The 16,530-nt window shown below is 36.5% G+C and overlaps 1 protein-coding gene across 1 annotated transcript in view; it reads right to left on the reverse strand.

Annotated features, from left to right (window-relative positions):
- Positions 1-16,530, reverse strand: part of PDZD8 (PDZ domain containing 8) — a 54,208-nt gene that overhangs the window by 23,016 nt on the left and 14,662 nt on the right. The window contains exons 2-3 of the mRNA XM_081158712.1: positions 12,836-12,961; positions 5,754-5,856 (exon numbers count right to left, since the gene is read on the reverse strand). Of these exons, the coding sequence (XP_081014838.1) occupies positions 5,754-5,856; positions 12,836-12,961 (229 nt within the window). The remainder of the gene's footprint in view (positions 1-5,753; positions 5,857-12,835; positions 12,962-16,530) is intronic.

Here is a 16,530-nt window from a genome sequence, read left to right on the forward strand (position 1 = left end):
GAATACCATTCACAGTCCAGTTTTTGTTAGAGGTAGTGAGATTTAATAAAACAAGTATAGACTCTACAAGCAGAAGACTATGGCTCTTTGTATATGGCTCTTTGTATTTCACAGACTCTAGGCATCATCTCCTCAAACAGCTCTTTAATTTTAAGTACATGAAAAAAACTGAAGGAAGCCTGATATAAATTATTTCTCTCTCAGAATCAAATCCTTTAAAAATGAGGGAAGCAACAGTGGAGAGAAAGAGAAGTGCCACTTGAGTCAAACAAAAAGATAAAGTCCAGAATCTAGGAGGTGAATTATTCTGACTTCCTACTTTTGGGTATAGCTGACCCTATCTAAAGCTCTTAGCAGTTGCCAACTGGAAGTTGCCAATTGATACCCTATAACCCTCTGAAAAGAATATACTCATTCTAATGAAGAATTCCAAGTTATCACTTATAGACTCTTCCCAACAGTTAGCTGACTGCTCTTCAGGGATTTATTACTTCTTATTTTTCGAGCAGGTGTGAAATATCATGACATCTAGTGCTTTTCACCACAATTCCCTCTGGTACCTCCCTGTTGGGCTCCACAAGACATGAAGTGCTTCTGCTTCTATTTATACTGAACACGTGGCTGTTCCAGTATCTCTCTTCTGCCCATCTAGTACATACTATGTCCAAAGGACCCAAAAGGTTCTTTTCTAATTCCATCTCCATTTCAAAACAGGAAGAAACCCATACTCTTCCTTCCTCTTTGATAGGAACATATTTATGCCAATGTACTAACTTTACAGTTATTTGGATTTTTAACATTCTGTCTCTAATCAAAGAAGGAAAGGCTTGGTTTCTTATAAAAGACTACTGCTTTCAAGTGTCTGCAGAGGAAGTAGGGTCAGGATAAAATGAACATTAAACAGCTTGTTTTTAAACTTAAAACTCATTTCATCCTTTTATTCAAAATGGAGAACACAAGGGAAAGGAGCTGACAGCAGAGGTGGCTACCAGCGGGCCCCCATGCCTTTCCCTCCACCCCAGAACTCCCAGGTTCAGAGGTTCCACAGCTCATTTTCATGGTGCCCTCCCTTCTCCCCAGCTGGCCTCCAGCATTCCAGGCTGCACAAGGATACAGCAATCTGTCTGAAGAGTGGAGTGGCAGTGTGGATGAATGAGAGATGACACAGATGGCACAGCAGGGCAGGTGAAACAGGCAGAGAGGAGGTAAGAGCAAAGAGCATTTACTCGCAACCTAGTGATGTCTAGAACCAAGGGTAAAGCAAGTGGGTGACCAATGGTGAGGAAACTCCAATTCTGGGAAAGTAACACTTGGGATCTCTCTCTTTAAAACTGTGTGTGTTTATGTGATATTTATATGATCTGTTTGCTTTACCACACACACAATAATGATTATGTAGCTTTAATATGCTTAATATGTCAGATTAAATTACTGTGAATTTTATTTGATGAGCACTATAAATTCTAGAAATATATAGCTGTCTTTAGAGTTTCCTACTGAAATATCAATCATTGCCTGGAAGTTTTAAAAAATCTGAACTCCTTAAATTTGTTCATTAGTGAAAGGGAAGCAAATTATCATCGCCAAACCTGCATCACTATGGAATGGAAATAAACTGCCTGGTCTCTTTTGGTGTAGGTGAACATATTTTTAGTACTGACTTTGTCATTTCTTGCAAGATATCCTCTAATTTTTGTATAAGCCTATTGTCTAATTTATTTGCACCTCTGCAATCATATTTAATGGGATCATCATGAGGAATCTCTCATTACTTTTAAAGAACACAAAATACCTCATTTATCCCATGAGCTCTTTTATTCTGCAAGTGAGATAACTGACCTGAGTGTCTGATTTTGCCCCAAACTTCCCTTGGATTTCTAATAAGGTAGAAAGTAGGCTTTTGCAAGCTATTTGTTAAATTATTCTTTTAGATTATTCCCTGATATACCAATTTAAGAAAAATTACCTTAAAAATAAAAAGTCATCAAATAGATTTAAATTTTTTTCTTGTGGCGAGGCTGTGGACTGACCACCGAAAAGGCATTCATAACCCATTTCTCTTACCTTCTACTTCTACAAAGGCTGAAAAATGAAAATGAGTCCCCATACTTCCTTGCTGCTGGGGGAGGCCATGTGAATGTGACTCAGTTCTAACCAATGAGATATAAGTGAAAAATCCCTGGGTGGAGCTCCCAGGAAAGAATTTAAAAAGGACAAGACCTGGCTGGCACGTGCCTGTGGCATGCCTTACGCCTCACCCCTTTTCTTGAAAGGTGGATACCTAGGGGTGCATTAGAGGTTTCCCAACTATGAGAACAAAACCCCCATGGGATAATGAAGTAGAAGAGCCAGGCTCCTTGATTACATACTGAGAGCTTATCACACAAGACAAATAATTCTCTTTTTTGCTTAAGGCACATTCATTAGATTTTGCCAATAATGCATTACAATTGTTCCATTTCCATTCCCAACATTTGTGCAAGTACTACAAATCTAAAGCTTTCCATCTATTATTATTTTTTAAAATATATCTTTATTGATTTCAGAGAGAAGAAGGTAGAGGGAGAGCGAGAGAGAGAAACATCAATGATGAGTCATTGATTGGCTGCCTCCTGCACGCCCCCACCAGGGATCATGCTCACAACCTGGGCATGTGCCCTGACCAGGAATCGAACCCTGATCTCCTGGATCCTAGGTCAATACTCAACTGCTGAGCCACACCCGGCTGGGCTTCCATCTATTATTGATCTTCCCCTATTAATGGCATGATAAAGTACATTACAATGCTTTAAAAACTCAAAGGTATATTTAAAATATGGAAGGAATTAAGTTTCTTTCATTCTGCATATTGACTGAAATTAGTGACTAAATTTCAACATTTAAAAAACTAACTTAGACCTGAAGATCGTATTTATAAAAAGATAGCTTCCAAACTCATCAAATACTTTAGCATACTTATTTTTTAATGATACTCTTTTCTATTCAAGTTTACAATATATTCCAAATTTTCAAATCCTATCCTGCAATGTTTTATGTAGTCTTGAAGAGCATTCTAATTCTCCTCCCTAGAGTTATTAAATTCAGACATATGTAATTTAGTGCCTGAAGACACTTAACTGCTGCTGACATTTTCGACACCAGATGTAATTAGTAACCTAGAATTATTTCTCCAAAACTACCTATGATATATGCTAAGATCTAAAATGATGACTCAAGATTAAAGTCTTACTAATTTTTGTCATAAAATATTAAAGCTGTCTAATCTTATATAATACGGGGAACGGAAAAGGGCAATAGCAATGCCAAGTTATGACTATTTCATACCCGGACAAAACAATAATGCTTTTTCATGTATTTATATATTTCAGAACAAACTGTAAAGCTGGTTATTTTATTCCTCTGAGGAGTCACTTCAAATTGGCTGAAATGTAACTTAAGGCATGAACAACCACCAAAAAGAGGGAGAATTTTCTAAAAACCACCATTTTGACCATGTCATACACCTATTCAAAATCTTCCATAGCTCCCAACTACTTTCATAAATTTGAGCTCTGTGGGCCAGCACATCCGCCCTTTCAGCTTTACTTCTCCCTATATTCCCACCTGATCAAAATTACTCTATTTGTTCCAAAAGAATTTCACACTGCTCACTTTTTATTTAAAGGTGTACACAACAGTTATTACATAAGGACACTGGAACAATGTTGAGAATTGTGACTTTTTAAAAATGCTATGAAGAATAATAGACTATTCTAGAAATGCCAAAAACCACATTACTACTAGTATAAAACAGCTAGGTAAGTACAGTTCAAAAGTACCTATACACCGGTATATATACTAATGACATAAGAAAGAAATAATTTTCCTAAATATTGGCTATAAATAATAATCATATGATTGGCTATACTGTCACCAAGAGCTAAATGTGATACAAACAGATAAAGACCTAAGTTATGAAATAAATCTTTAAAGAATTCAACTATAATTTATTCCTGCAAAAAACTATTGATGTGCTAAATATATCTTATGTTTAAAAAGACTAGAAGTAACCCCAGAGAGATTTGGGAATTCCAAGAAGCACCCTTATTATAGTTTTATTATTACCAAACCGATAATATTTCAGTATATGCTTAGTATATGGACTATATTTTCTTCAAAATCAAAAAAGGCTGCAGGTTCCTTCATGGCATAAACTTTTTTTCGACTTCAGACATAAAATCCTGAGATTTTACTTCCAATACAAAACTTCATGGGCTCAATAAAGAAATTCAGTAGACAACATTTTGATAAATACTCTAAATCTTTAACAGATTAATAGATTTATGCAAATTCCAAGAAGTATATCATAAATCCTATTAAAACTTCTATGCCGGACATTCAGAAATACCAACTCAAATTTGGGGAAAAATTAACTAATAACTAGTGACAATTTTTGTTTATTTAAGAACTCAAAGAACCCAACAAGCCCAATTAAAACATGTTGAAAATAAAGCAATTTTTGTTTATTTTTAATTCTAGCACTTAAAATATTTTAAAAGCCTTCACATTTTCCCCGCAAAGTCTTACAATTTAGGTGGCAGTCTCTTTTGAGATATAAAAAAGAAACCAGAACGCTGTCTGTCTTTCACATGCCAAAAGTACATCCCAAGTCTATTCTATTCTCTCCATGGTCTTGCCTACCACCTAAAGTAGCCAACACCTCCCCTGAATGCCTCTTAACTGATCTCTCTTTAGGTTTACTCTAGTCCTCCTACAATCCTATCTTTATATAGGCAGAAATTTTTTTATAAAATGTACACAAGGTCTTGTCACTCCTTATCTTAAAACTGTCCCAGCACAAATAATAAAATTCTAACTCCTTGTCATGCTCTATATGATTAAGCATGACTCCACCTCACTTATCATGCTCTAGCTACACCAGCTTTCTTTCTGTTCCTCGAACACACCTGCCTTCACCTCTGCTATTCCCTTTGCTTGAAATGACTTCCACTACCCTCAGTCCTCCAAACTTGCCACATGGCTCACTCCTCCTGAGTCAGGCCTCATCTCCAGTGTAAGGTTTCAGATTTAGCGAATAAAAATAGGGGACATACTTACACTAAAAAAATTATGCAGTTTATCTTAAATTCAAATTTAAGCGGGCATTCTACTCCAGTATCATCTTTTTAGAGAATTTCCTGATTACTGCCAATCTAAAGTCTCCTTTGTCATAATCCTATTTTCTTCATTGTCCTTGTCAATTTCTGGAAATTTCTTTGCTTACTTCTTTGGTTTATTCATTTACTGCTATGTTCTACCTCCATCCTATGACGTGTAGTTCACCTCCCCCCTCTTTGAACCCTCACACCAAACCTCTACCCTGTGTTAGCACCACAAAAACTGTTTGGACTGTTTCTTTAGCATCTAACACAGTGCCTAGTACAAAGTAAGCACTCATAAATATCTGTTGAATGAAAGAATGCTCTGAATTTGTATGCTAAGGGGTTTAGAATTATTTCTAATTCCAAACCTGTGAAACAATTTTAAAGTTCTGGAAGGAAAATTAGTCAGACTGGTTTCTTATGCAAGCAAGCAATCTGAATACTATAGCTTTATGTGATTAATTTCATTACTGATGTTGTACTATAACAAGACAAATAAATAAAAGCTGTGCATAATTATCTGCACATGACCAAAAATAACTAGGAATACAGAAATATTCATAAAAGCATGCCTACAGAATACAAATGTAAAACTATGCAAATCAATTTTACCGTCTTAATAGAACTCCTTTGTTTTTCTTCCCAAACACCACTGCTCAACTCAAGTGTGCAATGAATATTTGCCTCTCTGTCATAGGATCCAAAAATGAGTAATCTGCAGTATAAAAATAAAACAAGGAGATTATTATACCAGTTATGTACATTAAAATTTTTCTTTCAGATCATTATACCAAGAAGTAATAAATTACTCCATTACTACTACAATTTTGGTTACAGAAAAAAAATGAAATCAAACATTTGGTAGACCCTCTAGTGGAAAAGTGAAGTAAAGCTAAAATTAGGTGAAATTCCAGGATAAGCTGTTTTTCAGCAGCTAAATCAAAACAGAAAGTAGCATCTACTTATGAGAAAACAAATTGACCAGATGTCTATACATAGTAGCAAGAGTTATATATCTTCGAATCAAACTGTTCAATTTAAAAAGTTGTAGAATAATGCCTACAGTATAATAGCATCTCTATACAAGTTAAACAGATATAAAATAGTACAATATAGTTGCCTATGAACACACACACACTTCTCAATCTACTAATGTGACGTTGGCAAATTAATTTCTCTAAGCCCATTTCCTCCTCTGAAAAATTCAGGGGAAACATAGTATTTACTTCTCAGAGCTGTTGTAAGAGCAAAAGAAAATGCATGCAAGGCATTTAGCACAGTGCGTAGCAAACAGTAAGTGCTCAATAAATGTTTGTTATTCCTATTATCTTGAAAACAATTATCAAGGAATAATTGCATCACCTAATTTTACTGCTCAATATTCGGAGTCTAAAAAAAAAAAATCTCAGTTCTGATCTTGAGACGATAGAAAGCAGTTATTATCATTGAAGGGAAAAATGTTGCCCACATGTCCAACAACTTCTACATTATCTACTTCTAAATCAGAAGGTAAGTCTGCCAATATGTTTTAGTAGTAAGCTTGAGAACAGCTTTAGTACTAATAACATCTCGATTACTACTCCATTACTTTATCTCTACATGAATATCATGGGGGTAGGAGTGCGTAATGAAAGAAAAATGGATAAAACACATTAGAGTAGTATGAGAAAACTGTTTCCTAAGGTTGGAGACCTCAAGCAAATCATGTTTATGCCTCACAAACTGGCTTCATGAACTGAAAAGCCTGAATAAAGTCATGGCAAAAAAACCCCCCAAAACCCTGAATTTAAATAACTTTTAATCTTAAAAGGAAATTTACACAGTGCTTAACAGTCTATTGCCAAAAACATTAAGAAGAGTCATAATTATAAAATACTAAGTTTAGGAAAATGAGAATTTTCATTTACCAAAGCTTTGCTGCCACCATCTGTTCAAAAGAGCGAACTACCTAAGGGACTTTCTATGCAGAGAAGGCTGTGCATCAGCTAGTAGCTCCCAAATTCCCAATAGATATTAATCTTCAGAATTCAGGAACAAGAAAACACAATTCTTGGATTGTGCAATGGTTCTCTGGATTAGGCAATGTTTTTTTGTTTTGTTTTTTAAAAATATATCTTTATTGATTTCAGAGAGAGGAAGGGAGAGGAAGAGAGAGAGATAGAAACATCAATGATGAGAGAGTCACTGATTGGCTGCAGCCCACAACCTGGGCATGTGCCCTGACCGGGAATTGAACCCCGATCTCCTGGATCCTAGGTCGATGCTCAACCGCTGAGCCACGCCCGGCTGGGCAGCAATGTTTTTTAAGATAGGACACCAAAAGCACAAGTACAAATAAGTAAATGGGACTTCACTGGAATTAAAATTTTGTGCTTCAAAGGACACCACCAAGTAATCGAACAGATAATCCACAGAATGGGAGAAAATATTTGCAAATCATGTGGACCTGTGTCCTTGTTCAGGACCTTAAATCTCAACAAAGAATTTAGAGCAACGCACTCTGAAGACCATCAAGCTAGATCGGGGAAGGCTGTAGCCCTCTGAATATGTAGTGATGGGGGTAAGGCTCCTCTGTGCTAAAAGAGGTCAGGGGCTGACTGACTGGGATGTAATTTCTGCACACAAAATTGAGGTGCTCTAAATGAGAGAGAGTCTACTGCCAAGCCTCACAGATATTGCTCCCATCAGAGAAAAAAAATTTCTCCTGAGCCTCATATCCTTCCATTTTTTATAGGAAACTGAGTTCCATCATAATCTTATGAGACCACTGTCATATATGTGGTCCACCATTGACCAAAAAGTCATTATTCAGCATGTGGCTATACAGTAGTTGACCATTCACCCCCAATCTTGGGTAGTGTAGAGGAGACTGCAAATAAATCCTGAATTCCTTTTAGTAAGTATGTTTTCTGTACTTGTATAAATAAAGCAATTCTGAAACTATTTGAGATGTATTACAGAACTAAGCAAATGAATAGAAGTGCTGATGTTACTGGAGCCAGAGTTCAAGGGATAAAAATATGAAAGTGGAAGAAGAAAGAACCAAGGCAATGAACAAGGAACAACCCTAGGATGAACTGGAATTGGAAGTACTGGGAGAGCTTATGGTTTCTAAATTGTGTATGTGTATATGTATGTGTATACGTATATGTGTAAGTGTCCATACCTATATGTATTTCACAACTCTGTCTGCTGAAGGGAACTATGAATACATGAAGTAGCAGTGAATGACCCAACACCCAGATCTTGATTTTTAATATCATACTCTATTAGAAGGAACCCAGGCTCCTTGGTAAAATAGCTGATTCTAGGACTGTTGCAGAAAAAATACAAAATAACAGCTTGTTATACCAGAGCCAAGTTTGAAGGGGTTCCTAGTGGCCAAATCAGGGACAATTCGCACACAAAATAATTAGTACAGTAAAGAATTATAACCACTGAAAAATACAGGACTCTATGAGTCTGTGCTGGTAACAGATAACTGGGGAGTAAGGTAGGACTCTTGGTAACAGAGTAGAACATCAACTGCTATAATTTTCTGTATTTGTGTTAACATTAATTTTTTTTAAAGTGATGTATTTTTGGAACCCAGTAAAATAAAATGACATTCCAAAAGCTGCTGAGAAAACAGAGGCTTTAAGAACAGTGTAAGTCTGACTCAGTGAAGAAGTGACCTTAATTAGAATCTTCTATCTATAATTAGGACAGGCTATATCCTAAATATACACTTTAGAGTACAGAACTCTCAAACCACAAACTTTATAGGCTTTGCCTTCACTGAATATGATCTTAGTTTGTTTTTAAAAATATAACTGGTTGATAAAACCAGTGAAAGAAAAGCAAAGAAAATGTATTCATTACTTCATTCAATGTCTTTTACATAAAGATGTATGTAACAAATTCCTCCTAGAATGTGATGCCAAGTTTCTCTCCCCCTGAAGAACATGCACAGTTTATCAGAGAATGAGAGCTAAGTTATCCACTGTTTCCTTTGCTGCCAGAAAATTGATCTTCTCTTCTCTATATGGTTGTTTTGAATCTAATTTATCTTTTCTGCTTAACTGCACATGGGAATATGTTTTCTTTGCAAAATACTTCAAATCCTTTATGACTATAAATTAAAAAATAGTTTTAACAATATGATTGTAACACTAATGTGCATAATTAAGTCTTCTAATAGAAGCACTACAAATACATAATTGAGTTTATCAGTGACTTAAAAAATCAAGTTTAGTTCAATGCAAAAAAATAAAAATGGACTGTTAGAACCAATTTTTACAAACAAAATTGTGTTTCCACCCCCAAACTTTTAATTGGGAAATTTAAAACTCTATTTCAGATCATCAGAAAAGAACCCCCCTTTACAATGTGAGGCTCTTGTAAATTAATAAAACTCAAATTCCAGTTCTCACAACCAAATGTGCAAAAGAGATCAGGTTTGTTTAAAGATTTGCTTTCTTCTTGATGAACACTATGATTACAAATTAAAGCATAATAATACATCTACTGAAGGCTTTCTATGCGGTCGGCACTGTGGTTTATTTACCTATCTCTTAGGTTAGTTACTGGCAAGGTAGCAGCCTTGCCCATTTTACAGATGTGTAACTTGCCTAAGTACATATATCAGTAAGGGTACACAGCTAGGACATAGAGACAACACTTTCTGATTAAAAAGTCGGCAGTATTTCCACTTCATGTCGCCTCCTGAAGCATAAAGTTTCCAGTTGTATAGTAACTCCAATATTTTCAATAAACAGTTTGTTTTCTATGAATACTTCTAATTTTTTCCTCATTGGCAAAGTTCACTCTCAAAGCTTTACAATAGGTAAGTTTGATGAATGAATAAATAAATCACCTTCTAGGCTATCTTTGCAGGTTTGGGGATGGGTGGATGAGTAGGTAGATAGGAATTAACAACAGTAGAGTCAAGAAATTTTGTGCAAAGCTGCTCTTCAAATGTTTAGAAGTTGCTATGATTATTTTGGACAAGGAAATCCAGTAAGTATGATTCTGATGCCTGTGGATCTACAATAAAGTTCACTGGACAAAAAAGAAAGCATCAGTTCAAAATTTCCTTTGACATACGCCACTTGAAAAACGTCTTAAATGTTAATATAATTATATACTTATTTGTTTTCCTTCTTATTGAATTTATTGGGGTGACACAACATAATTGTATATTTAATACTTAGGCTTACCATAGCATATTAGCTTAGCTACTTCATATTCAGACTTGTGCAAGCCAAGTTTTACTGTATATGTTATTTTACTGTACAATGAAGTTCCTTTTTACAAAATTTACAGCATTTTTAGTCTTTCTTTGATAATTCCTTTTCAACCAGATTTCTGACATAATGGTGCACAAAAATGAGTCACTCTAAGAAACAAAAAATATTTATCATATTATTAAGGTATTCAAAATTAACCTAATTATTAGCAAGGACACAAATACACTAGGTACAAAAAATATAACTTGTATACTCAAGTACTTGTTTTTATTATGAGTTGGAAATAAAAATAGAAATGAGAAGTACCAATTAAGTGGTACAAACAAGTGTCACAGAAATGTAGCACAAGGAAAGTATCCTTGTACTTGGAATGATTAGGAGACATATTAAGGATGTAGCTTCTGAGGTGAACCAAGAAAGGTTGGTTTCAAGGAGCAGAAAATGGGGTAGGGCTTTCAGTAGAGAAACGGTGGGGATCCACACATGGGGCTTGATACTTTAAAATATCTAAGGCAGGGGACAGTGAACTGTGGTTGTCTATGGGCCAAATCCAGCTCACTGTTTGTTTTTCTATGACCAGTGGGCTATCAGTGGTTTTTACATTATAAAAAAAAAAAGTTTTTATTGATTTTTTTGATTTTTTTATAGAGAGAGAAACATCAACATTGATTGGCTACCTCCTGCACGCCCCCCACCGGGGAAGTGCCCTGACCCAGAATCAAACTGGTGACCTCTTGAAAGGTCACCCATGCATTGGTGCTTGGGTCAATGCTCAGCCACGGAGCTACATGGACCAGGCAAGTGTTTTTTACAGTTTTAAATGGTTGAGGGGAAAAAATTTCATGACACACAAAAACTATGAAATTCACATATATATAAGGTTTTACAAATACACAGCTATGCCACACCCATTGGTTTACCTATGCCTATCTCTGAATGCTCTCACATTACAAGGCAGAGTTGAGTAGTTACAACACAGCCCATGTAAATCGCAAAGCCTAAAATATCTACAGTCTGGCCCTTTAGAGAAAGAGTGTGCCAACAAGACCTATGTGGCTCAAGTGAACTACTGCAAGTGAGGGGTGGACAAAGCAGCTAGAAAGGTAGGAAGGATATGTAGGCCCTGGCGAGGACTTGAGTCTCTATTCTGAGAGACGAGGGCAGGCATTAAAGGGTTTTAAGTAAGAGTCCGGCTAGGTGGCTCAGAGGGCTGGAGCAGCATCCCATAAAGCAAAACGGCTGAGGGTTAGATTCCAGGTCAGGGCACATACCTAGGTTTGGATTCAATCTCTGGTCAGGGCAGGTACAGAGGCAACTGACTGATGTTTCTCTCTCACATTGGTGTTTCTCTCTCTCTTCCTCTCTCTCTAAAAAGCAATAAAAACATATCCTCAGGTGAGGATTAAAAAAAAAGAATATTAAGAGAGTGACAATTAGACTTGCATTCTGAAAAGCTCATTCTGGTTGTTATACTGATAACCAGTGCTAGGAAATAAGTGTGGATCAAGAATGGGCTCTGTAATAAATCTAACTGAAAGTAACCTCACAGAGTGATCTGATCATAGATTCCTAACTGGGCAGGTCATGGTGAGTAGTGAAGCCCTAGACCTATAGAAACATCTACCTTAGCCTAAGCAAGCCCTGTCCTTTGTTCTTGTGCATCTAGGTTAACACACCTTCAATATACCAGGGTGATTCTCTTTTTTAGACTCTTCAGAGGCATAACCACCCTCAAGGGAGCACATAATCTTGTTAACTATCCCGAACCTAGTTTTCTCCTGCCTTCATGTAATCTTCCTGACATTTCCTCCTTCATTCCAACTGTATGAAAGACACTGCAAAACTGTCACTCTCTGGAAGATCTGAGATCTTGCTTCTGGCATGTCATTAGTTTGGCTCAAATAAACACTTATAAAAAATTCTTTATAGGTTTGGATGTTCTTATGTCGATATAAATAAGAAGGTTAGTATGGTAAGCAATTCAAGAAAGATATAAACACAGCTTAGACTATGGGGCTGGCAAAGTAAAATGAGGAGGCTGGACGAGATTATATTTGAGATCCATCCAGGAAGCTCTAAAATTTCAAGCATCACATGGGTTCCCAAGTCGGATTTTTCAACTTTCTAAGGTATTTTCAATGATCACAAATAATTCTCAAAACTGTTATGCTATGAACAGCTCTCCTATAGGTAGTAAGTCAGATATGCCAACAGAGCATCATGCATCTAAAAAGTTTGGGAATCACTGACAAATAAATGACACCCCCTCACCCCATTAGAATGCTTTCTAAAGTATGGTTTATGTTTGCAAGCTAGAAAGGACTATTTTTATAAAATTTACAATTAAAGAATTTACAGATAATACAATATAAATTAACACAGAGGGGATAAACACAAATACTACTTAAGCATATTTCACTGCACTTTCTTTCCCATAATGTAGTAACGACAAAACAAAGACCATACCTGCTACATTCTAACAATGTAACTTTAAGACGGCCTTCAGTCAGTGCCCACTGTTGTATATGAATATGCTCTTCTTCATCTTCTTCAAATCCTTGCAAGGTTTGGAATGGAAAAAACGGCTTAAACCTGAAAAAGTAAAGATAAGTCTAAATTTCTGAATAATAAACACCACAGTTTAAAGCACAACAAAGCCCACCTGTAGGAAAACAACACAACACAAAACAAACACCTAATACTGCCCAACAAAACCAATGCTTACTATATGCTCCCAAACTAGCAGCAAATGGTGCCTTCTCTGCGGCGCCAGACCTCCTGGTTTTTTGGTGTGCCCTCACCAACAAGGCAGGACACTTAGAGCAAAGAAAAAGAAAATCTAGAGGTCACCAGGTACCAGGACAATTGGTTCCAGTGAGGCCTCACCTTGGCTTGCAGACAGCCATCCTCCTGGCCTTTTTTCTCTACACACATACTCCCTATGTCTTTCTTCTTCTCATAAGGACACCAGTCCTATTGAATTAGGATTCCATCCTTATGATCTCATTTGAACTTAATTACCTTCTTAAAGGCCCTTTCAAGTACAAGTTACATTAAGGGTTAGGGCTTCAAGATATGAATTTTGGAGGACACAATTCAGTCCATAATAGAACTCAAATGTAACCCCAGAGCCCGGTCTATATTCCCTGGGGCTGATTTGATTACCACCCTGCTTTCTGCCAAAACATATACTCTAAACCCAACCTGAAGGTACCTGACAAGTCAGGACACTCATGGTTTCACATAAATTATTGTGCTTGACCCTCATAGTAACATGGAGATGCATGGTTACAAATCAGCTCCTCATTTCACAAAGATAAGGAACAGGTTCAGAGAGAACAAACAGCCTGCTGGAGACTGCATCCTTTATTAAAAAGTTACAAGACATATAACATATATACCAGCAACATGAAGTCATAAAGCAAGAAAGAAGAAAGTGATCCAGAAAACAGTGGATCCAAGTCAAGAAAGCTATGATGTCCTAAACCCAAATGATAGGTGTGTGGCAAGCCAAGAGAGAAGCCCACTCTAGGGCAGGTGATGAAAGCTCTGGGAAGATCTCTAGGAAATAAGGGGAATAAATAGAACAGACAGAAGGAATAAGAAGAAGAGGTTAACTTTCCAATTAAATCTTGAAAATTTAATTAAGGTAATTAGGTAAGAGAATAAAAAAATTCCAGCTTGACCCTAGGAACATACTGCTTTGAATGGTACCAAGATTTTGAAATAGGAACATAGAGAAGAAAACATAAATCTGCATTTTAGATCTGCAATAAAAAATTATATAAGCATAATTATAATGTAAATAATAGACCAATGAATGACCCAACAATCCCACTCCTAGATATACCCAATAGAAATGTACACAATTGTTCACCAAAAGATCTGTATAAGAATATTCCTAACAGCACTAATCCAACAGTCCATCAACAAAAGAAGGAATAAACTGAGGTAGTCACACAGTGGAATACTCTACAGCAAACACAACAAACAACCCACATCTATACACAATGGATTAACCAACTACATCTACACACAAAATACAGGGATTATCTCACAAACATACTATTACGTTAAAGAAGGTAGAAAAACAATGAGTGCATATGATGTGACTCAATTTATATAAAGTTCAAAAACAGACCGAAAAAAAAACCACCCCAACAAAACCAAAAGCAATGGTGGTAGACGTCGGGATAGTAGCTACTCTTAGGCAGAGAGGTAACTGAGTAGTGAGTAGGTGGCATATATAAGGGACTTCCTGGTTGCTGGTAATATTCTATTGCTTGTTCTGAATGCTGCTCTGTTTGTAAAAAAAATTCACTGAATTGAATTTTTATGATTAGTATACTTTAGTAAAAGTTTAAAAGAAAAAAACATTAAATTTAAAAATGTGAATTGCTTTGGTAACATTTGAAAAAATGTATTATTAAATTTTACACCTACAAGAGTAGCTAAGCCTTCTTCTCATCAGTGGACCTGAGAGAATCTTTTTTAACATCTAAAAGATGTTTTTGCTCCAAGATGTTTCAAGATTGCTCTATAAGCACCCTGAATACCAGCTGGTGACAATTCCATCACATGGCAGCAGAAAAACTGTTTGCAAACACTATGATCTTTAGAGAAAAGGGTTTACTACACACCCAATATAAAAATATCCTGAGGTCTAAATCCTCTCTTGACTTCAGCATGGGCTTGTGTGTCCTTGGCAAAGTAATAAATCTGCTAGAACTTTCAGGTCAATAAAAGAGAAAGCTTTCTAACAATTAGAGTTAGTCGCAAAAGGACACAGCTAGCTCTTTGCATTGCATGTCTTCTATCTCTAGAAATATCCAGGCAGAGACTGGATGAGGCTTTGACAAGCAGGGAAGGTGTTGTGAAAAGAGCACAAAATTCAGAATCATACAAATATAGATTATAGTCCCAACTCCTAGAGATTTATTTCAAAATAATCAGGGGAGCAGAGTGTGGAGAGATATAGATCAAAAGTGGCCACAAATTAATCACCTGGCTATGGATAATGGGGGTTCACCAAACTATTCTCTTAACTTTCCATAATGAAGAACGGGAAGAGATCTGTCCTGTATACTGAAACACCTGGGTTCTCTCTTCTTGTTTCTCCTCTACGCTTTCCTGAGCAACATCATTTGCTCTTACTGCTTCTTTAAGTTCCATATATTGACGCTTAGGAGTAAATTTAAGTTCCACATATTGATGCTTAAGAGTAAATTAAACACCTTTTCTTCAAACTTGTTCCTCCTCCTGTTTTCTCTTATTGTACCACCAATTACCTAGACACTGGGAAACCTGAAGTTACCTGTTATCTCTCCCCTTCCCACAGCCAGCGAGTTCTACATCCATTCCCCTCCATAATATTTCTAAAATTCTCTTCTGCTGTTCTTCTGGGTTTCCCATTGGCCTGGTTCAGATTTTCATGATTGGTTAGAATGTTGTGATATTTGAAATTACCTTTCTTCTTAAAAACAGTATTTTTTAAAATCAAAAACAAAAGCCTCTTCCTCCCCTCCCCTCCCCTTCCCTTTTCTCTAATAAAAAGCTACCTCACATGACTTATAAAGATTTAGAGAGTTCACAGATGTGAAGCACTTAGTAGAGATCCTGGCATATAACGGACACACAAATCCTGGTTTTCTTCTTTCCCTATGCTCACCTTTTATCAAACTGGCTTCCTCACTGAAGCTCGAAAGATATGGCACAATACCCTGATCTGTCCCTTTGCTATTTCTTCCACCTACACTGTACTTCCATCCCCTCTCCCTATGTCTAAAGCTAAGCTGTCCTTTAACAGTTAGCTCAAATGTCATTTCATCCCTTCAGTAACTATGCTTACTTGGGAACAGAGAGACCAATCAAAGTGAGGCACTCAAAGACTACAGTCTTACTGCAGGCTCAGAAATACAAACAACATTACATCCTGCCTCAGGAAGAAGGTAGAACAAGCAGCTACAAATAAGCAACTGGGAGTTCTGTGTGGTTTTTGCCTTTTAGTCTCACATAAGAAACTACCAAACATAAGTGTGCTCCAAATTCTCCTAAACCAAATATATAAACTAGATAAAATCGGGTGATCATTTTTAAAATGTTACTTCATTTATTGTTCTTTAGAGACACCTCAGTATTCCTTTAAATGAGTCCCCCTGTTG

This window comes from Miniopterus schreibersii (assembly GCF_964146895.1).
Source record: "Miniopterus schreibersii genome assembly, chromosome: 14".
Classification (NCBI taxonomy): Eukaryota; Metazoa; Chordata; class Mammalia; order Chiroptera; family Miniopteridae; genus Miniopterus; species Miniopterus schreibersii.